Source organism: Apium graveolens, chromosome 9, assembly GCF_009905375.1.
Source record: "Apium graveolens cultivar Ventura chromosome 9, ASM990537v1, whole genome shotgun sequence".
Lineage (NCBI taxonomy): Eukaryota > Viridiplantae > Streptophyta > Magnoliopsida > Apiales > Apiaceae > Apium > Apium graveolens.
This window is the reverse complement of record NC_133655.1, coordinates 256,798,996-256,821,095: the sequence shown is the minus strand read 5'-3', so window position 1 is coordinate 256,821,095 and position 22,100 is coordinate 256,798,996. Positions and strand designations below refer to the sequence as shown.

The 22,100-nt window shown below is 34.4% G+C and overlaps 3 protein-coding genes and 1 long non-coding RNA gene across 7 annotated transcripts; all 4 read right to left on the bottom strand.

Moving 5' to 3' along the window:
- Positions 1 to 3,094: 3,094 nt before the first annotated feature.
- Positions 3,095 to 7,562, bottom strand: LOC141687451 (type I inositol polyphosphate 5-phosphatase 4-like). 3 transcript variants are annotated; one of them, XM_074492742.1, is made up of 12 exons: positions 7,073 to 7,562; positions 6,902 to 6,995; positions 6,520 to 6,588; positions 6,270 to 6,357; positions 6,073 to 6,177; positions 5,350 to 5,965; positions 5,067 to 5,260; positions 4,818 to 4,926; positions 4,539 to 4,687; positions 4,107 to 4,416; positions 3,433 to 3,711; positions 3,095 to 3,330 (listed from the first exon to the last, which is right to left on the bottom strand). In XM_074492742.1, exons 1-10 carry the CDS (start codon positions 7,100 to 7,102, stop codon positions 4,173 to 4,175), a joined length of 1,698 nt encoding a protein of 565 aa, XP_074348843.1. In that variant the 5' UTR covers positions 7,103 to 7,562; the 3' UTR covers positions 3,095 to 3,330; positions 3,433 to 3,711; positions 4,107 to 4,172. The 3 variants fall into 3 exon arrangements, with proteins under 3 accessions (XP_074348843.1, XP_074348844.1, XP_074348842.1); XM_074492743.1 differs by having other exon boundaries at positions 3,433 to 3,543; XM_074492741.1 differs by lacking the exon at positions 3,433 to 3,711 and having other exon boundaries at positions 7,073 to 7,561.
- Positions 7,563 to 11,808: 4,246 nt separating this feature from the next.
- On the bottom strand, positions 11,809 to 14,539 carry LOC141684780 (CST complex subunit STN1). 2 transcript variants are annotated; one of them, XM_074489899.1, is made up of 2 exons: positions 13,931 to 14,539; positions 11,809 to 12,193 (listed from the first exon to the last, which is right to left on the bottom strand). In XM_074489899.1, the coding sequence occupies exons 1-2, from the start codon at positions 14,521 to 14,523 to the stop codon at positions 12,133 to 12,135; spliced, it is 654 nt and encodes a 217-aa protein (XP_074346000.1). In that variant the 5' UTR covers positions 14,524 to 14,539; the 3' UTR covers positions 11,809 to 12,132. The 2 variants fall into 2 exon arrangements, with proteins under 2 accessions (XP_074346000.1, XP_074345999.1); XM_074489898.1 differs by lacking the exon at positions 11,809 to 12,193 and adding an exon at positions 12,452 to 12,761.
- A 366-nt stretch (positions 14,540 to 14,905) lies between these two features.
- LOC141682847 (uncharacterized) lies at positions 14,906 to 16,447 on the bottom strand. The gene is made up of 4 exons (XR_012559974.1): positions 15,962 to 16,447; positions 15,820 to 15,863; positions 15,628 to 15,690; positions 14,906 to 15,055 (listed from the first exon to the last, which is right to left on the bottom strand). It is a non-coding gene; the product is annotated as an uncharacterized LOC141682847 (long non-coding RNA).
- Positions 16,448 to 16,613: 166 nt separating this feature from the next.
- On the bottom strand, positions 16,614 to 19,055 carry LOC141682774 (zinc finger BED domain-containing protein RICESLEEPER 1-like). Its single transcript, XM_074487467.1, has 2 exons — positions 18,963 to 19,055; positions 16,614 to 17,919 (listed from the first exon to the last, which is right to left on the bottom strand). The coding sequence occupies exon 2, from the start codon at positions 17,910 to 17,912 to the stop codon at positions 16,965 to 16,967; it is 948 nt and encodes a 315-aa protein (XP_074343568.1). The 5' UTR covers positions 17,913 to 17,919; positions 18,963 to 19,055; the 3' UTR covers positions 16,614 to 16,964.
- Positions 19,056 to 22,100: the final 3,045 nt, after the last annotated feature.

Here is a 22,100-nt window from a genome sequence, read left to right as displayed (position 1 = left end):
TAGTTGCCTTAATTTCTTATTTTGAGTTTGCAGTATTCATTGTAGCGATTGTTAGTCTTAGCCTTAAAAATTTCAGTACAATTTTCATTTATATTTAGTATTTACCGTTTTATGATAACGATGCTTTATTATAATAGTTCCTTGTATTATCATAATAAAATATATATATATATATATATATATATATTCATGTATCTATATAATTATAAATTGTTAATTTTAGATTATAAAGTAATAATAAATGTACGTAATAATGAGTCATATTAATTATACATGTATATTAATTATACATGCATATTAAGTTAGATGCAATTAATACATACATATTGAATGAAATAATTATTAACAACAATTATAAGAGATAATTTAGTAATTTTAATAAAAATAAAATATCTCGTGCAACCCATTAGTTGCTCTATTATATATATATAATAAATATGAATCAATTAAAATGAAGTAAACTCATAAAATTTTATGCTTTACGTGTGCTCATATTCATACAGTAAAAAAGTCGTCGAATTAATTATCTACAACTTCTTCATGTATATTTGTAACTTGTAAGTTGAACATAGTACTTGTATACTTAATACTGGATAACTTGTGACCACTATTCTGAAAAGCGCAAATCGTTCCAAAGCGGTGGGAAGACCTTCTAGCGCTTAAGCGGTTAAACGGACGCTTAAACGGAATTTTAAGCAGGTCTATAAACGGATAAATAATATTTATTTAAAATTTTATATATAATAATAATATGTATAATACTAAAATAATAAAAGTAAATAAAGTATCAAGAATATAAATATAATTTTTTCTTAAAAACTTATATATTTTTATTTTTTAATCAAGATCATTTTTTATTAAAATAAAAATTAATATTTAAAATTAAAAATTTGACAAGTCAAAATCGATTTGACCGCTTAATGATCGTTTAATCCGCTTAATGACTGTTTAATTCGCTTATAAGGCGGCTTAATCTTTAAAAACACTTAATTCTCCGATTAGTATAAAATCGAAACGCTTAATGGTCCGATTCCGCTTAGACAGCCGTTGCTTAATTGGCTTTTCAGAACACTGCTTATGACCAAAGTCATGACCAGTAAGTTAGGCCCCTCTAAAGCCTCCATAATAAAGAAAATTATGGGCTAATGGGCTTATCTGATTACCACCGGAGTTCTTATATAATTGAGTTTATAGACTGTCTATGAATTTCTTGTGTACTCCCTGGGCCAAGATCACAGTTGTAACTTATAATGTCTGGTCTATTATTCATTCATTCAGAATATATCTTTCGGCTGTGATTCTATAATGCTTTCAAAACTTAACAACGCAGGAATTCTCAATTCCCAATGAAAAAAGAATATTAGGTAGTAGTAAGTGTTTAAAATAAAAGGGGGGTTTTTACCAAATGTCACATCTGTTCAAAGAAAAGGTAAGCTTTAAGCTCACAGGTGATCTGGATTCTTCCAACATCATGTCTTATTGTTTTTATTATTTCTCCCACTTTCATACTCATTTTACCCTTCATTCATGCAACTGCTAATGTTGTCAACAGGCATAACTGCTAATGTTACCCCCACAGCATATTTTTACATTTGCATTTAAAAAATAGCACAGAGTGTGTGTTTTTCATTAATTTTTTACAGCTTATCTATTATTTTAAACTCCATACAACAGATTAGATTGGGTAAACTCCACATGCTCATGCAATAGCATTGCAAACAACATTTTCTAGTTCAGGAATTATAATCATAAATTCTCCTTCAGTGGGATTCGAACATGTGACCAAAAGGATAATTATATTTCTTTTAACTAATTGAGCCAACTCTTGCGGTCATATTTGATACATTTGAATTAGTTTAGTTTGGTAAGAAGCTATTGAAATTTAGTAGTTAAAATTTTAAATTCAATCTTGATTATTAAAAAGAGGGAAGGGCAGCATCAGCAAACAATGTCAAAGATTAGATAAGAAAATTTCAACAATTGACCAGGGTTTTTGATTTAAAACCAAGCTAATGGCAGAGTATTTGGACTCAAGTACTAAATAGATGTGTAGTTAGTCACTGTTTAACACAGAAAACCAGCAAAAACATGTGCCAAAGGTGGAGACATGAAGTGATATGACTTGCATTTCTATTTTCTAGTCTCTCTACTATTTCATCCTTTTGTGATTCATGGAAAAACATTAAGTCCCTAAAATCTCAAGAAAATGTACTACTAGCTAGCTAGGCATCTGTTTCTAGGGTCTTCTGGACAATTGCATGTTTCCCTGTCACCCCCATCCTTTTCAAGCCTTGCTATTTTGTACTGCATCTTTTTTAGTTATTTGATATACTCATGCATGTAAATTTATATATGTGTGTGCATGTACTTTTTTCTTTTGTTTTTTTAGTCTTGCTACTCTAATAATTTCAACTGTGCTAAACCAGAGCAGGATGACCCTGAACACAGTGTGGGGGTCATTTTGGCTCAAGGTAGAACTGATGTGTCATTTTCTTATTGAATTCAATTACATAGTCTTCTTGGAAAAGTAATATTATGACTTGTCCTTTTCTTTCTTTTCAGTTTGCATACATTTCAGAGTCACCTTCAAGTGATGATACTATGCATCCACGCCCAAGTGAGACATACCCGGTATGTTTGTCTATATGTTTTATTTGGATTCCTTATTGTATTTTGGATATATTAGGTATGTTTGATTGTAATTTGTTAAATCTCGAGAAATAATGGAACTTATGAAGTTTGAACAAAACACAGTACTTTCTAGTTATTGTATACCCTTTGATTGTTTGCTTATAATTTAGGTGCCATTTAGCATTGTATATTTGATTAGAACAATATAACTACTTTGTCCCTTCACAATGCTATCCGAGAGCACATAGTATTAAATTTAATGAAACTGGATGCCTATCTTTCCAAATGTGATGTATAGTGACATTGCAGCAAGAACCTGGCGCACATCAAAGTAAGTGCAAGATGACATCTGTTTTAATCAGAGCTTTGATTTTCAGACAGCCAAAGAGATATCAAAAAGAAAAACAGAAATGCTTTTTTTTCTGCAGCAAGATTCCACTTCTAAGGTACAGCAATAGCAACATCAACAGCAAAATAAGCTTCATGCTCCTAAACATTATATTGATAAATTGTACTTAAACTACAATTAGTATTATATCCATCCACCTTATCTCCACTAATCTCTACATTACAAGAGGGAAAAAAAAAAGAGAAAAACTGAAACATTCTTGTAAGCATCTCTAAGTATAAGGTCAGATTCTATTCCTCTGTTATATCAGTATATTTTGTTCAGTACTGTGTCTCAAATTATTATTCATCCTGCAAACAGACAAGGAAAAGGCAAAGTTAATTCTATAAGTATACTAAGAGGCTAAAGAGTAAAGAAGTAATGAACAATCAACCTTGTTTTAATTGGTTTACCTAATCAACTAATATTAACACGATGCCAAATGCATGTTTCGATGGGTTTAGATATACTACAGAAGACTTCTGTTGGAAGAATTTCAAGGATCTTGGTTTTTGTCGAGGCAACTCCATAAAAAGGAATCAGAAGGTTAGATTTTGGAAGTAGAAATGCAGAAAGTAAGCAATAGGATTAATCTCCAATATGAGTTGTAAGGCTCCATTCAGTCTATTGATTGGCAACAGAATACAGTATATCAATATCATTTCATGCAAGGCAAAAGTTGTTTGTGAAATCTGCGAAGTGGAAAGAGTGACCATGTTAATGCATGAACAAAACTGATTATCAGAACAAACTTCCAACAATGTGCTTGTTAACACATTAAAACTGTTTTAAAGTCTGCATATATGAGGTCTAAATTGCTGGAATTAAAAAGTGACAGCGTTCACTTGGTCAAAGAGTGCATTATATACCATTTGGGAGCATTATCAAGGGTGGTTAAGGAATCCCAACATCTTACATGACATGGCAAGTTCACATGACGATTGTTACATTATATAAAACCTTGTGTGACGATTGTTACATTATATGAAACCTTGCCTAGATTGGAGTAAAGAATCAGTACAAATGACTAGACAATGCAGTTAAAACAAGGATTTACTTTTGTTGCTTTCTTATGTAAAAGTATTACCTGAAGGGATAATGTTGTTGTCTATCTGTTGAAATGAGTCCAAAAGAGATTGGATGCTCTCGCACTTCAGTACTGGTCCAATCCTCGGAAGAAATTCAGTTCCCCATATCCATGTGAGTATGGCAATAACTCTTCTACCTCAATTCTGGAGCTTGAACAGCTCATTCTTCTTCTAATTCTGCTATGGTTTATAGATTCAACCTCAGCCAGAAATATGCTGTAAACTGGTCTATGATCTGAGAAACGAGACTCTCCGCGAACATAAGACATCTGATGCAAACCTCTACCATACCACAATATGCGATCACACCTTCACAAACATACACTTTAGTTAGTTTTTTGACGTAATCATTAGATCTTAAAGATATCCTACATTACCCCGTAGATATGTTATAACATTTTATTAGAGTTTTGTGGCAAAATAATTATTACCATGCTGGTGTTCTTCGCTTTTCTTTTGGGTGCATATCATCTCCTGCATATCTATCTGAATTATTTGAATATTTGTACGTCGGGGGAAAGTATATTCTCCCCTCATCCCAGCCTTCAAAGACACGACCTCTCTTCTGCTCTACTCGAAGCTACATATTCCAAAATGTGCAGATCATGAATAAGTTTAATTGCAAAATGATATCCAAATACCAAATTAATAAATCTGATGTAGTTATACATAATTGTCAGCAGTGTAATTTGCGGACTTGCATGATTTACCTGGTCATTTGCTAGCAAATCCCTCCAGTTCCGCATTTCAACAAGAGCCTTTGCAGTACGATAAGACAGGGCAATCCGATAATTTAAATCTCCGAGCCATATGATTCGACTGCACAAATGCGAACACAATTCACTTACATTGTGTAAAGTTTTGCTCACACTAAAATAACTGAAATTTTCTGATCCCCTGCTATCAATCCGATCAAATATATGAAAAATCATTTACAAGTTGAAAATTGAGGGCCTTACTCATGCTCAAGGATTGTCCGAGGAGATTTCTCATCTCCTATGCCATTAACTCGGGGAAACCTAGTCTTTTTTAAAATTTCCTGGACATCGGAGTTTCTGCGTAGCTCATCTCCTTCCTTCTGTCCCGAGGTTAAATGACTACAGATGAAGCAGAAGCTAGTTTGGTGTAAAGACATGCTAATTGAAATTGAACCCTGTACATGAAAAAGGACAAGCTTGCCAACATAAGTAAATTGGACATAGCTATGGTTTCAAGGTCCAAGTTTCACGAAATTAATATTACCTTGTTTCCAAGATAACCCATCAGTCCTCTACCTACACAAGAAACTTTCATGTTACGAACATAGTCCCTGAGATCACTTTTCACCCATACTGTGAGAAAAATCCCAACCATCTGTTTGCTGGAAACCAAACAGTACCTTGAATTCCCTGGTTGTCTATCTCCATCATCCATTGAGATAGATCCACTGTATGACATTGGAGAATAGTGAACGGTGCAGGGAGAATCACCGATTTCCTCATCAGAGGAACAATTCCATCCCACATTTGTTTCATAGTTACTTGGATTCCCCCCACACATGTCTCGATCACATACACTAAAACGACGGTCAAGTCGAGGTTGTGACATCGACATATCATTACCCATCATCCTCATGCTACGGCTCAGTGACCGAAAAGAACGACGACTAAAGAAAGATGATGGCATTTGTCTTGATCCCTCAAAGTCTGCATCTAGTTCCACAACTGGATCAGGGGTTGGTGAAGGTGTGCGACAACCGTCATCTGTTCCTGGAAGACTATTCAAGGTATTCCGGATGAGGGCTAACCATTTTCTTGCCGGGCCATTGTCTTCAGTGCCCAAGACATTACCAGCATTTAGAGGAACTATTTCTTGAAACCTAATAATGAATTGGATCAAAGATGTTATCAGCTACTAAAACACTACAGAAAGATACATTGTATATACTACAGATGTAGGATCACAAATATGATCAAGAGATCTCACCCAAGAACATAAATGTCAGCAGGGGGTGAGGTGTGTAGCCAATCTTCCAGATTCAAATGATTTGGTGGGGATTTTCCAGCCACATTCCATGTAGCTACAAATATTCTGAATCCAAATTCGAAGAGAAATATACTTAAAACCAATAATTGCAAAAATACAGATCAAACAACAAACTTGCAACATAAAACACAACACACCTATAGTTATTCACATCAGTAACTTGGGCAGCATCAGTGTCAATTTTACTGCGTCGAAACCTGTCAGAGTTTTTCTTGCTTGATCTATCTGCCAAGTAAAATCCAAATATAGGATTAAATTTAATTACAAACGGATGGAGGTGGGGGGCAACAAAAGACATAAAAATAAGTTCTTTTTCCTATCTAATTAATCATAAATTTAGTGGGGTTTGTGGTCCAAAGAAATAATAGTATTATCCTGACAGTGAACCTGCTTTGCTTTTCTTGATGGTGCATGCCTCCTTCTCTGATAAATTGTTTCTCCATTCTTGATCACCACCTGAAAAAGAGATAGCATAAAGTTGCTAAAGCTGTAACATAGAACTGGTATTGAATCAACCCCACATATTTACACAGTTCTTTTGTTATTCTTAAAGAAGACCCAAAAGAATAAAATAAGATCTTTGCATATATAAAGAGAAGAAGAAAACAAAACAATAGATCTTAATCTGCAAATCCAAATGCCAGAACAACCCATTATAATCCAAATGTTTTACTACAAAAATTATCAACTAGAAAACAAGATCTCACCAGAACAAGCACCCACAAAAATAAAATTAGCACTAAAAGGCATAGGAACAAGAAAACAACACCTTCATAAACAAATTCTTCACTATCAGCATGAAAGTCTTCAGTTTTAGTCTTGATATTGAGCCATTTCTTGACCAGTGTCTTAGGCCATGAAAGCTACAAAAACAAAACACAAAAAATGTAAGTACTTAAATTTAATAGACAAAAGTTTTGACATTTTAGCAAACACAAACCTTGCTTTTCTTGGAGTTTCCATCTCTCATTGTTCCAAAACTTCTTGCATACACACACCACTGATTATACAATAAAAAGCTATCCGGGCTTCCTCAAATTGTTGTTTAAGTGAAGCCAAAATAGTCAAAACCTTGAACTACATCAATTAAACAAACCAACAACAACAAAAGTTTGAACCTTTATACATGTATAGCCAAGAAAAGATTGATAAAAAGAAATGGTTTTTTTATCAGGTTTTATAGATGAAACAGTTCCCAGTTTTTCAGCATTCTTAAAACTTCCAAACACAAGTCAAATCACAAAACTACAAGATAATGAGTTCAAATTCTTTCTTATATAATATATATGAAAGGCTCTTCAAAAGAAAGAAGAAAATAAGAAAGAAAACAAAGAAGCTCAAGGGGGGTGAAGAGAGAGTACAACAGTGATGCGTGAAAGTAATACTATGAGATTCTGGTTGTAGAAGAGGACAATGTAGTAGACATAAAGGTGTGTGCACATGTGTACATTTGTATGTATAGATTTTATAGATACAGAGAGAAGGAGTGTGTCATGTCATAATGTGTGTGTTTATTTTTCTGCTTTGAAATTAATAATTTTAATTTTTAAGTGAAGAACATCAAAGTATGAAAATATTTTCAAGGTGGGAATAAAGTGGTAATGCAAGCTCTTTCCATCTTCTTACAGTTTTTTTTTATTTCTTCTTCCTCTCAGCTCAATGTTTTGTGCCCAAAAATCAAGAATGACAGTCCCCTACTCCCCCTATTCTTCCACTTCACACACACACACAAGTAAAGCATTGACCCCTGACAGCAAATTAAGATGGGTAAATTATTAAATAAAGACATCATGTGAAATAAGAGCTCGAGTTCTTCTAGATGATCGTTGCTGCATACTTTTTCGAGGTTAATAAGCAGTTAAGCACGGTAAAGTAAGGATAAGTGAGCCCTGCATTAAAATTCAGTGTCATTTACTTGTTAATGACCAATGCTCGAAAAGAACCAAGTATTTTTTTTGCTAAGTAAATGAACCAAGTATTTACATATCATGTTATGTAATCTAGTTTTTCTTGATTTAAACATGCATAAATGCACTAACAAGAACTCAGCTAAGAATACAAATTTGTCTTTTGTTGTTGTACAGTCTTGGTACCAGGAAACAAACATGAATTTTATTTTATCTTTGTTATGTTAAATTTTAATAACAGGGTAATAAAAAGGCCAAAAGGGGTGTGCATTTTTTAACCTATTATGTTCTTACTTCACTACCCCAAACCTTTAGGGGGGTTTCAAAACATAGATAGCATACAATTTTGTATATGTAATGGTTGAGTCTTCTATGTAGATTTTGGGACTAGGAGAGATGCCTATCTCCTTTTGTAACTATATAATCAAACAATATGTTTTTGGTGGTTTCCTACTTTTGAGGGTTTTTATTTTGCTAAACCCAAATATTTGTCCGGGGAGCTAAAGCAATGGTTAGAAGGGTTTTTGTGCAAGTCTTGAAAACATTAATTTCTTGTATGCTCTGCAAATTTAGTAATTTGAGGTTCTTTTTGTTAAATCTAGACTTCTGCCTATGGGAATTAAGACATTAATGGTCCTAACTAGAAGTTTCATGTCCTTGATTTAAGAGCTAAAACTTGAGTGTTGATGAATGTACAAAATTTTATACTTGCACACACACCATCTTCATCTCAACTTCACTACTAGAATAATTAAAAACATACTGATGTATTATGCTCAGAATGATAAAATCTACTGGAAAATATTTACCTCTAACTTAGAGTAAAGAGACTGTTTTCGTAAAAAAAATTACGGTACTGCATTTTACCTTAGAAGCACTATAAAAATTGTGAACTCTAAGCATAAGTATCAAACTCCCACACATGTTTTGTTACTTTTAAGAAGTGGTCTCACTTGCTAAGTAGTAAATTTAATGGCAAGAATGCAGTAGGATCTTGCAAGTGCATTTAGGGTATCTAAACCCTGATTCGACCCGACCCGACCCGCAACCTACGCAATGTCCTGAAATATGGAGCCATAAAATGTGGTTGCTTGTAAATTATAGCATGTCCAGAACAAAGCAGTGGCTTCTTGGACTAAGATTTCATTAATCTTTAATTAGTAATTACACATGCCGCATGTGGGAGACCGTGTTTCATTCCCCCAAGCCAGAGTCTTGGCATATTTTGTGGTCTTAGGAATCATTTACAACATATTTTTCTTAATAAAATACTCCAGTGTTGCTAGATCTTACTTGTGCATGATCAAGTTGTGCATTTTAATTCATTGGTGTAATGTTCTGTATAGCAATATGAATATTGTAAAGCAACGCGCTGCAGGGCGACATTGTTGTCACCATCTTCTTAGATCCACCATTGCATTGTTTCGGCTTGCCTTAAAAAGCACGGTGTATCTGCGCTAACTATGTTCTTTCCGTTCATTATATGATCTAACAACATGCATTCATCCAATTCTCCATTTAGCACTGCATTGCTTCGATTTGCCTTGGAAAATAATACATTATCTACATCAACTTAATCTATGTAAAAGATAAAGAAATTCAATTTTGATCTCTGGAATAAAATTACATTAGATCACATCCACGTGGGTCGTCTCGGTAAAGAAGATGGTGTAATCTAGACCATTTAACTTTGGAATCCTTCAAGTTTACAGTTATAACACTCTTTTATGTTCTTTAGTGTCAGTTAAAAGGGGATAAACTTGCAGACTAAGAAAATTATTGAAATGGAAAGGGAATATTTTTTTAAAAAAAAATGGTATAAAGAGGTGGGTCTTGCAAGTATCTTATCCAAAATAGTAGTATGGTATGACAAATATTTCAGTTTCATGTGAAGCAACACTTTGGTGTATAATTTAACAAAAAAAACTCTTTGGTGTATAATCATATAATAAGAATCTAATGCAAGGGGACAATACAACCTATTTGATTAACTATACACTGGATTAATCGATTACAGAAATCCTGCTTTACACGTATCGCTGAAAAACTACGTTGTAGCATGCGTTTGTTGTAAACTGGACTTGTTCGTAATATGCCAACAATTTCAAAGGGGTAATATTGAGGCACAAGACAGTCAAAGTAGAGTTTTGACATGTACTTTAAGTTCTAAGTACCTTCTGATGGAGGTAATAGGGGTTTCTTTTTTTTGCTTTTCAGTTGTACCATCTCCCTGAACCCCTCTCTTCTTTTACCTTCATTGTCATAGATTTCATAGCCATTTTAAGGGTCATTTTCTGGGCTTTATTGTCTTTAAAACAAGCTTTATTTCATATCACATAAATTAAAAGAATGCACATAAACACTCCCCCAGGTTTTGACCACTTCATGCCTCCAACATACAAACATGGTTTATGTATGTATCTGACACCTAGAAGCATGAGAATTTAGTAAGTAAACCAATTGGTGGATCTCAAATGAAAATTAATTATATATATAAATTAAATATAAATTATTTTAGTTGGTTACAGGGTAAGGGGTAAAAAAATAGAGAAGCAAGTAAAAAGCAAGCAATGAATTGGGCCATTGAAGCAGTGAAGCAATAGATGAAGAGACCTTGATTACATTGATGGGAAGGTTTTTCACGGGGGGGTTACAAAATTTACCAAAAAACCCTACATTTAATTTCTGAGCTTCATTACAATTTAAGATAGTTGACAGTGGCCAAGATCATATCAATGTCTTTCTTTCTTGCCTTCTTACATTTTTCTCTAACTCACTCTGCTACTCATATCACTTCCCATGCACGTTTCCCCAATCCCCATCTTCTCATTAAGTCTCCCCCCCCCTTCATTTATTTTGCTCATTTCCTGTCACATTTATTTTTTTCTTCATTCTGCCACAAGTTATTTGCAACTCCATATTCACCCACTTGTACATGATTACTACTATTAAACTACAAACCAAACCTAACATATACGGTATGTTTCGCTCGTAACTAGAAACTAAACTAACGTACATATTACGCCCGTAGACATTATCGCGTCACCGAGAAATGAAGAGGTTGTTTTTATGAAGATCAGGGCGAGGGATTTCAGTATTCTGATAGTTTAACTGCTTCTAGTATTGCAAAAAAAATAATAAGGAATTGATTTGAAAATAGGAAATAGTAGATAGAAAGGGGATAGGCTAACTATGTCCATACTACAGCACAGAGTCTGAAGTGCAAACTAGTGAAACAATTGAACTACATATGTTGTTTACCCACCAGTGATAAAAAGTCCACCCATGGACTTGTAAGATATAGTATTCCTTTTGTTTCTAGAAAGGAAAATAAGTTCTTGCCACAAGCTATAGTTCCCTTGAGGTAAATATGTCCAAGATATATGTCATGCAGATCTCAGTAATCACAGTCAAGTACATGAGTAAGAAACTAGTCAGCACATGTAACTCACATGTGCTTAGTGATTATAGTCAGCTTCTACTGGTGGAAGTGATGGCATCTTCACTTGTATCATCTCATAGCAAAACAAGGCACCACACCCAAATTACAGTTAAAAAATGAAGAACACAAAAGTAATTCTCCTTGAATCCATCATCCTTGATACTTATAAGTGCAAAAACAAGCTAAAAATTTAGATAAATATCGTAAGGGTATAACATACATGGTAAATGTTCTTGATCAACTCGGCAGTCTCAGCCATATGCAGCCAGATTATGTGCCTAATTTGTCAGCATCCAAATTGCAAATTTGATATGATATATGAATGAAAATGCAAAATACCCAAAGTATTGGACTTCTTATACTTATACGTCATACTACAGGTCCAGAACAGCGTTTATCCACTTATGAGTTGATGAAAAAGATGGATATATAAACATCAATTATCCCATAATATAAGCCCCATGCAGTAACATTATTCCAACTACTTCACAATCTCCATCCAGAAACACAAAGTTACCAATACATGAAATTTAAGCTCTGACCCAAGCAACAGTTTCCAAATAATAATGGATCAATTTTTCATTCAAATGTCCCGCAATAATAATAGAGATCTACCCACATAATTTACTTAATGTCAAGTATAAGGAAAATTCAGTTCCATGACATTGCCCGGGGTTTGTTGGATAAACTCTTCGTGTTTCTGGACATACCCCTACAATATATGCCATTGTCAATATTCTATAAATCAGAATTGGCTACATTATAAGAACATATACAGTCCTGAAAGATATATGAAACAGGGATACATGGTGAACACAAACTTCTATGATTTTTCTATATTCCTATTAAGTTTACAATTAGACTGGTATGACTTGCAATGCAGAAGCTGTCGTTTCTGATATACCTTGGAGTAATGTTATTTGCAATTTCTGAAACTAACTTACCTAATTTCTTATGCTACCGAGGTCATCGATAAAGAGCAGATCCTTGTGCTTACAACCTACACAGAACTTGGTTCATTACATACTAGCATCACCTCTCTTCCAAAATTGTAGTTAAATACGTTAATTGTCAAAACAGTGCATTTTTTTGAAGGGGCATGCTATTTTCAGCATATCAGGCCCTTGTTTATCGCAAAGTTAGTTGGATCATCTACTCTGGAGCGATAAAACTCTTTTAAGTCAATTAAACCAAGACAAAGAGAGCATATGAAGAATGTTGACAGATTATTTGCAATTCCTTTTTCCCCCAGGCCCCATCCATTCCACTTTCTTAAAAACCTGTGTCAAAATTGCACAAACATGGAAACGCCAGATTGTTGATTTAATGAGCTTGTATATAGAATGCAATGAGAAATGTTCGTCATTCATTCAATGGAAATTAAGAGAGATTACATGTGTTTATACTTGTCTGACTGTAACTAAATCCCAACTAAATTGCTAAACAGAATTTCCAGTTACTAACACGTTGAATTAGCAACAAACTATGCACACACTATACAAAGAGAAAACATAACCAATTAGCTAGTTCCATGTATCAATGGCAGGTCAGTAATAGTTTTCTCAAGTTGTGCACTCTACTTGTGCGTGTAATCCCTCAATACTTCCCAATGGATCATCATAAACAGGAAAGATCAAAATTGCTTAAGTTGTGTATTTTCCTCGTACCTATACTACTGCATAACCTGAAAAAGCCAGATTGCTAATTTCACAAGCTTAACTATTGAATGCAAGAGAAATGTTTTTCACTCCTTCACATAAAAAGAAGAGAGAATACAAATATCTATACTAGTCTAAGTGTGATTAACTCTCAGGTTAACCGCTATGAATCTCTATCAGTAGCTAATCTAACAAACCAATTAGCTAACAAAGTATGCACAAATAATATGAAGAGAATAACATAACCAACGAGCCAGCTCTTAGAGTATATGGCAGCTCGCTAATAGGTTGCTAAAAGTCGCGCCTTCCTTTTTCTTTGCCAAGTAATAATTCTAATTACCCAACAGTGAAAATACAACAGGCCCGAAAAGCCATCTACTTGTGTGCTTTTGTGTGTGCAATCCCTCAATATAGACCCACCGGACCATCATAAACAGGAAATATCAACAATAGTCAGCTCGCAGTCTAGTATACACATCAAAATTTAAAATCAATGCTTCGTCACCAATTATAAGACAATTCGCCATTGCAGTTCAGTTATTACCTAGATACAGAAATTAGATATTATGAAATACCTATACCAAATCAATTACATTACATCCGACTATAGTCTTGGTCACTTGCTACATTATTGTTTCTCGAAATATATTATAATTTTCCACTAAACTAGTTAATCCTAAAAATTACCGTCACAATCCTACAAATCATTCCAGTTCCGCATGCTAATTTATATGAACATACAAAAATATAAAACTAAACTCATTTCATCGAAAACAATACATAAATTTTACCGAGAACAAGGCAAAACATCGTAACAATTCCTGGCCAACTTGACACACTGCAACCAATGCAAAATCTCGGCATTAGGATCCCTCTCCACACCAACATCCGTAACCGTAATCTGAACCACACCTCTAAACGCACTGATCCGTCCCCGAACACGAGCCACAACTCCAACCTCAACAACAGAAGCCAATGAGTCCGCCAGCTCAGCCAAATGTCGAACATCTGTGGGGTCACGCCGCGAAAAATAAGGCGAATTGAAATGATTGAGCCAGAGAATGCAGGGAATGCAGCCTGTTCCGTCGTCGATAGTGAACCGGAGAAATTTGTTGGGCTTGTAGTCCCGGGAAGTGATGAGGCCCAGTGTTTCGGCCCGAGAGAGAGGAGTGGGAGATGTAGTGCGAGAGAAGAGTGATGAGTTGGATGGGAGAGGAGTTAAAGTGTTGAACTCGAAGGCGAGGAGCTTTACGTGTGTGTTCATTAGCTTGTTTTCCATGATTTGGCGGGAGATTATCGTTGGGTTATGACTTGTAAGAATGATCAGATACGGGAATTGTTTGATTCGCAAATTCTTTTCTTCTTTGATATTTTTGGGCCCCATTGGAATGTAATCATATCCAAAGTTTTGCCACGATGAGTCCGTAGTAGGGCTGTTCACGAACAGCTGTTCGCGAACAGAGCTGTCGCGAACAAGTTCGGGCTCGGCTCGATAAGAGCTCGGTTCGGCTCGGTTCGGCTCGGTTCGTTAAGAACTCGAGCTCGAGCTCGAACACATAAATCTGTTCGTTAAGAAAACGAGCTCGAGCCGAGTTTTGGGTATGTTCGGCTCGTGTTCGGCTCGAACTCGGATCGAGCTCGTTCGGCTCGAGCTCGGCTCGGTAAAACTCGAAAAAATGTAATATTTTCAGAATATTTTAATAATACATTGCCCTGTTTTTAATTTTTTTTTTATGAAAATCATTACAAATATGAATAAAGGTCTCAAGCAGCTGCCAAAAAGATATACAAAATTTTCCGACTATCAACATTCTTTCGATGCTTTTAGATTACATTACAAAAAAATTAAAACCAAAATAAACTTTCATAGCAAGTTGCAGCAGCTTGATCCCAACTCCAACATGAACTTCATCAACCTGTGCATAATTTGAAAATCAAATAAATAAAACAAAATTTATAAACTAGAATAAACTGGATCAAATATTTAAAGTATGGTTAAACAAATTAAAAAAAAATAGGGTGCTTGTAAAGTATCATCTAGCTAGTAGAAACTAACTAGGAAACTAACTAAGTGTTGCAATCACCTCCAGAAGTATGAAAGCTATTGTTTTGACTTTAAGAATAATGGTGATACTGGATGTACTTTCTATAAGGGAAACAATCTGAAGTTTCAGTTTCATAGCAGTGGTAATTTTCCAAAAGTATGCATTCTGTCTCCTGCCAATCTTTCAACGAGTAAGTTCACAAGTTTTGTCCCTTCTAACTATATATACAAAAACCGAAGATATGAAATTATGTTTCTTCTTAGAAAAGCTAATATGTAGAGCTAATTAAGATAGTTCTAATTGATAAAGTAGTGCTTTCTTTTCAATGTAGAAAGGAAGAAGCCGATGTTGATTATTGTCATTGTTGTGGTATTCTCCCTTACTATACTGCTTCTCTCTGGGGATAATTAAATCCAAAAGAAAAATACTGATAAGCTACTAACCTTTTGTTCCTCAGCCATAATGCTAGAAAGCTCCTAATAAGCAATATACAAAAGATATGCCGCCTGTAGGAATAAATAAACAAATGTACAGCCACCAAGTTAGTGCAGTGGCTGAGATAAAGAAGCAAAAAATAACAGACCTATTATAGGTGATCAAATATAGCACGAGCAAAAAATAAAATGCTACATAACCTTATCCTTTAATCCAAATTTATAATGATATCCTTTTCGTCCTCCTGTGAACATTTGAAAAGGTCAAATGGAAGCATGTTAGACTAAAAACATGTTTATTCTTCATTCAAACTCATATAAATTATAAGGAATACATGTTCACCTGTTTCAATTTTTTCAGTCCATACAATTCACGAACCCAGTCTGCTCCGCACAACAAAACTTCTACTGTTTCGGGTTTTAAACAAGAGCGATGTGGTTCAATCACTCTACCACCAGCGCTGAAGGTTGACTCTGAAGCTACCGTGCTAATAGGAATACTCAACACATCAGATGTCATTTTGGACAAAATTGGATATTTTGCTGAGTTTCCTTTCCACCAAGCAAGAACATCAAATTTTGAACTTGGAGCGATAATTTTCTCACTCAAATACTCCTCCAATTCTGACTTTGTAGGCTCAAGTATACCGCCACTCTCTCGAATAAAACTCTCGTAATCATTGATCCCTTGAGGTGTTTCACTTTGTTCAATAATAAAAAGCTGGAAGTTTCATTTTAAACCGCGGATCCATGACGGCACCAATTGACATTACCAAGTTAGTTTCCCCCCAATATTTCTCAAATTTCAATTCCATTTTTCGCGCCATCTCTCGAACATGCATATTTGGATCGATGGCCTTTCTGTCTATTATATGCCTGACCCTTCTTATCTCTGATAAAAACAAATTCGAAGTTGAATAACCTATTCCGGAAACAACCTTCGTGACATCAGAAAATACCTTAAGGAAGGAGCACACTCCTTCAACTTGCTCCCAATCCTCCGCACCTGGTACATACTCTTTAAAGCCTGGATCAGATGTGCTATATATAAGAAAAACATTCTTGAACTGAATAGCACATTCCAACATATTATATGTTGAATTCCAGCGTGTAGGAACATCCAGAATCAGCTTCTTACATTTCAAACCTAATGACTTAGAAATTTCAGCAAACTTAATTCTGCGACTTTCCGAGGCTGCTATATACTTAACCCCATCCCTAACTTTATCAACTATATCTTCAGTTGGGTTTAAACCATCTTGCACACATAAGTTCAATATGTGTGCGCAACAACGAGCGTGAAACATCTTTCCCTCAATAGACAATGACCTTTGAACACTAAAAGTTTATTTTAAATACCGTAAAGCGACATCATTCGCAGCTGCATTATCTACCGTCAATGTCCCAATTTTATCAATAATCCCCCATTCATCCAAACACTTAAACAAAGCTTCTGAAATTATAAATCCGCTATGTGGGGGAGGGACATTACAAAAATTAAGTACCCTCATGTTCAAATTCCAATTGGAATCAATCCAATGACCCGTGACAACCATATAACCAATTTTCTGATGTGAGGAAGTCCACATATTAGTCGTTATATTAATCTTTCTAATATATTTAAACATTTCTCTTAATTTATTTTTCTCAATTTCATAAGTACTGAAACAATCTTTCCTAACAGCATGCCTACTAATTTTCTCCCAAAACGGAGTAGTTGTTCGCATAACTTTATCAAACATAAAACTCTCGATATGTCTAAACGGTAATTCATTTACTAAAATATAATGAGAAATAATTTTTCTCATTTCAACATGATCATACTTGAAATTACCGACTGTTACCTCTGATGATTTCGCATCGATTGGCTGAAACTGAAGTAATGCTTGACTTGTCTGTCCATTTTCTTTCCGACATTTGTCGACATGCCTATTTAAAGTAGTTGTGCACCCTGTTGGGTCACATTTGATCCTTTCCTTGCAAAATTTATAAATGGCGATCGTCTGATTGTTTTCTTCGACCGTGTCCAAATATGGCCAGCAACGGGCTGTCTTTTTCCTCGGCTTCTTTTGGTAAGGCTGAGACTGTTGAATTTCAAGGCTGCCACTTTTTCTTTTTCTTGAAATTTCTTCTTGCTCAGTCATTTCAAGAAGTTGTTCGGATTGGTCGTTGTTATCACCATTTTCACCAGCATCTTCAGATTCTATATCATCGCCAAGACTTCTTACTTGTTCAAATTCTGCATTTTCCGGAATAATTTCAATTTGATTCTTCTTTTTTCTGGAAGGAGCCATTACAAATCTGCAACACAATGGAACAATGTTAGGATTAGAATTCAGCAATAAATCTGTAAAAAAATTGTGTAACACTATTTCTATGTAACAGAGAAATTAACAATATAGTAGCAGTCAGCAATACAATAGCAGTTGAAAAAGAAGACTGAGAACCTTCATGCTTTCTAAATTCAGCACAAACCAATATGATTGTAGATACATACAAGACTACACTTTTGCAGTGAAAAGGCAACAAAAGTGTAAGATTTATAATGCCTGTAAATATAGAATTTTCGCAACTATGCGTCTACAACTGACTAGTGCATAGCATCAGTTTAGTTATATGAAGCACTCACCTCAACACAGAAAAACACTAATAAAAACCACCCCTGTTTTTCCCAGACAGAAAAACAATCTTACCAAGAGATGCACGCAGCAAATACATTCGATAACTTCAATTACTACCTTTAAACATCATCAATGTCTCTGTTCCATATAGTTTTATTGAATATATAATAAAACTACTATATCCCATCTTGACAATATCGGGATGGCACCTACTAATCTTTATCAAATAAAAATTAACTGACCTGTTTTACAGCCTGGTTGCATAAAGGTCCTATAATTTCAGGTTGAAGGTAATTTCTTCAGCCAGGAAAAAAAGAAATGGCCTAAGCCCTAAGGTTTATGTTAACAAGTATAAGATTTTTAGCTTCCCTATTGACCATAAACGTATAAAAGAAATGGACAGTATCATATCTCCCATGACTTCTATCTTTGAATGTTTCATAGTCTTCTCCTAATATTCCAAAACTCAATTATAAAAACTACAAAAATCACACTATAATCCATCTAAAAATCATGACACACTGGAATACACCCAGAATAACCAAACCAACCCACTTAACTTTAACTTAATTTGTGGGGTGCAAACTGAGCAAGAAAATACAATAAATTGATCCAGATAAAGCTAAATAGCTAAACATAAAGCTAAATACTTAAACAGTTAAAACAACAAAATGAAAAAGCATCTCAAACATAATCCAAAACTAAACAAAATGAGAACATTACCGGGAATCTCAGATTTGGGAATTCAGGGAATTTAGGGATTTAAGTCGTATGGGAGGAGAAAGTAAAGAAAATGACGATGATGAGAGAGGCGGGGAGCCAGAGAGATAGGATTGAGAGAAACAAACATAATTTAGGTTAGGTTTTTTATAATTTGGGATGGGCTTAAATATGGGCTGGACTTCAATTAGTTGATGTGGGTTAAAAATGTTTGATTAATTGGTTACGGCTCGAGCTCGGCTCGGCTCGTATTTGTTCGCGATTGTTCGTGAACAAGCTCGTGTTCGGCTCGTTAGTTAACGAGCTCGAGCTCGAACACGTATTTTTGTTCGATAAGAAAGCTCGGCTCGGCTCGGTTCGTCAGAAAAAAATTGAAAGCTCGGCTCGTTTATGTTAAAACTCGACTCGGCTCGGTTCGTGAACAGCCCTATCCGTAGTAGCATTGGCTAATACAGTGGAAACTCGATAAATTAATATCTTTGGAATCAAAAAAAAATATTCATTTAGCGAGATTATTTATTTATCGATTAATGAATATAATATTTATTTATCGATAAATGAATAATAATTTATTTAGATGATATTTTTAGACTTTTTTTTGTAATTATATCATTTTGTATATATCCAAGATTTAACTAAACTACTTTCTAAATTGAACTATAGAAATGTGATGAATGTTGAACATCTTCTAAACTATCCTGAAGAGAATAATGCGGTTATGGATTCTCCTACGGACTAAGAAATCATTGAAGTTGTACAAAATGATGAGGCAAATGATCCCGAACCCGATGATAGCATCACTATACCACAAGTATCCTCAAGAGAAGTTTTTCAAGTTATTGTCACTATAAAAAACTACGTGCTGCAACATGATCAAAATATTCCAGAAGTGGTGCATGCTTTACACAAAATCAAGGATCAGATTCATTTCGGGGGAGGAAAGAAACAATCAACTTTGGAGGCTTTTTTCGAAAAAATATGACTTATTAATGTGTTTGAAAATTAGTCATTGAATGAAATGTATTCATGATATATTATATAAATAAAAATATATTATTTGAAATATAATGATTATTCATTTATATTTACATAGGGTCTATAAAGACTTCATTTGTATTTATTCGTTAATGCATTAAGCGAAATTATTTGTTAAGCCCATTGGACCAGGTTGGTACCGAAGAAATTTATTCATTAGACGAGGTTATTCATTAATCGAACATTCATTTATCGAGGTTTTATTGTATATTTATTTGGAAGTATTTATCCGGGTTTGATTCCCCGCTGCGGAATTTTTACTTATTTTTCATAAAAAAATGAGAATGTTTCATCCGCTAAAGCTATAAATAGCATTTGCTTTTTTCCTTAAAAGAAATTGAAAATGCCAGATTTCATCGTAGCGTAATCGAGTGGAAATAAACCGAACATCTTTGTAATATACTCCCTCTATCCCTGAATACTTTTTCTATTTGTGTCGGAGACGTTTGTCAATACACGTTTTTTATTGTTAATATCTTTAATTTTGTATTAGTATTAAATATAAAAATTTCACTGTATTAAAGTACTCGTAAACACGAATACAACAAGATCACTCATGACTATGTTTGATCTTATAGATTAACCGTAAATTAATAGTCAATAGCTTAACGTGAACAGTGACAAAAGTCAAAATGGGAAAAGTATTGTGATACGGAGGGAGTACTAGTTTTAATAATATTCGAAATGGTTACTAAATATGAGAGGAAAAAAATGATAAAATCGCATAGAGGTAGAGAGAATATATTAGAAATATTTGGTGCAAGTCAGCAAGGTCATGTATTTATAGTCAAGACGAAGAACAAGAGCATTCAATGCATCATCAAAAAAATGTATACCACTGCCCTTGATTGTCATCTAACATAGATCATAGATTGCCTCGTTAAAAGCTTGTTAAAGAAAAATCCAGTGGGATAAAAACTTTGACGAAGGAAAAAGAGTTTATCTCCTCTTGGAAAAACTAATCATTCTCTTAATTTTGTTGTAAAAAATTCTTGAGTCGACGTATTCCAATGTTATGTCGCAACTTCCTAAATGTTGAATTCGGTAATGATTTCTTGAATAAATCAGCAAGGTTGTCACATGATTGAATTTGTTGTACATCAATTTCACCATTCTTTTGAAACTCATGAGTGTAAAAGAGTTTTGGTGAAATATGTTGCGTCCTATCTCCTTTGATATATCCTTCCTTGAGTTGATCAATGCATTCAATGTTGTCCTCAAACATGACCGTAGGAATTCTTGTGATGTCTGGTAATCCGCATGATTCTTAAATATTCTTGATGATAGACCGCAACCAAACACATTCTCTACTGGTTTCATGAATTGCAATGAGTTCTGAGTGATTTGTTGAGGTTGCAAATGTAGTTTGCTTCGTGGATTTCCAGGAAATGACTGCACCGCAACATGTAAATACATATCCAGTTTGTGATTTGCCAAAATGAGGATTTAACAAATATCCAGCGTATGCGTATCCGATCAACTGCGATGTTGAGTTTTTCGGGAAAAATAACTCAAAATCAATTATTCCACGAAGATAAAGAAATATATGCTTGATCCCATTCTAATGTTTGTCCATTAGAGCAGAGCTAAATCTAACCAATAAATTCATAGCAAATGCATTATTTGGCCTTGTATTATTTGCAAGATACATAAGTGCACCAATTGCTCCAAAATATGGGATTTCAGGACCAAGAACCTTTCACCATCTTCTTGTGGTCGAAATGGATTTTTATCAGGTTCAAAAGATCTAACTACCATTTGAGTAGTCAATGGATGAGATTTATCCATATAAAATATGTTTAAGACCTTTTTTGTATATGTGGATTGGTAGAGGAAAATTCCCGTTGACAAGTGCTCGACTTGTATCCCAGGACAATATTTTGTCTTTCCAAGGTATTTCATTTCAAACTCTGTCTTTAGGTATATGACATCATCATTAACTTCCGTAGATGTTCCTACAAGATTTAAATCATCCACATATATAATAATAATCACAAAACCATATTGTGATTTTTTGATAAAGACACATGGAGAAATTTGGTTACTAATATACCCATTCTTTTGTAAATAACGACTAAGTCTGTTATACCACATACGACCATATTG

Bases quoted from the DNA above. Each gene is read 5' to 3' on its own strand.
- LOC141682774 (XM_074487467.1), bottom strand. From the start codon at position 17,912: ATGGCTCCTTCCAGAAAAAAGAAGAATCAAATTGAAATTATTCCGGAA.
- LOC141687451 (XM_074492742.1), bottom strand. From the start codon at position 7,102: ATGAGAGATGGAAACTCCAAGAAAAGCAAG. The intron at 6,358-6,519 runs GTTCACTGTCAG...TTTACTTGGCAG, and splicing joins CATCAAGAAAAGCAAAGCAG to ATAGATCAAGCAAGAAAAAC. The intron at 4,927-5,066 runs GTAAGGCCCTCA...GCATTTGTGCAG, and splicing joins CGGACAATCCTTGAGCATGA to TCGAATCATATGGCTCGGAG.
- LOC141684780 (XM_074489898.1), bottom strand. From the start codon at position 14,523: ATGGGGCCCAAAAATATCAAAGAAGAAAAGAATTTGCGAATCAAACAA. The intron at 12,762-13,930 runs GTAAAATTTATG...ATTTTGACACAG, and splicing joins GATGTTTTGCCTTGTTCTCG to GTTTTTAAGAAAGTGGAATG.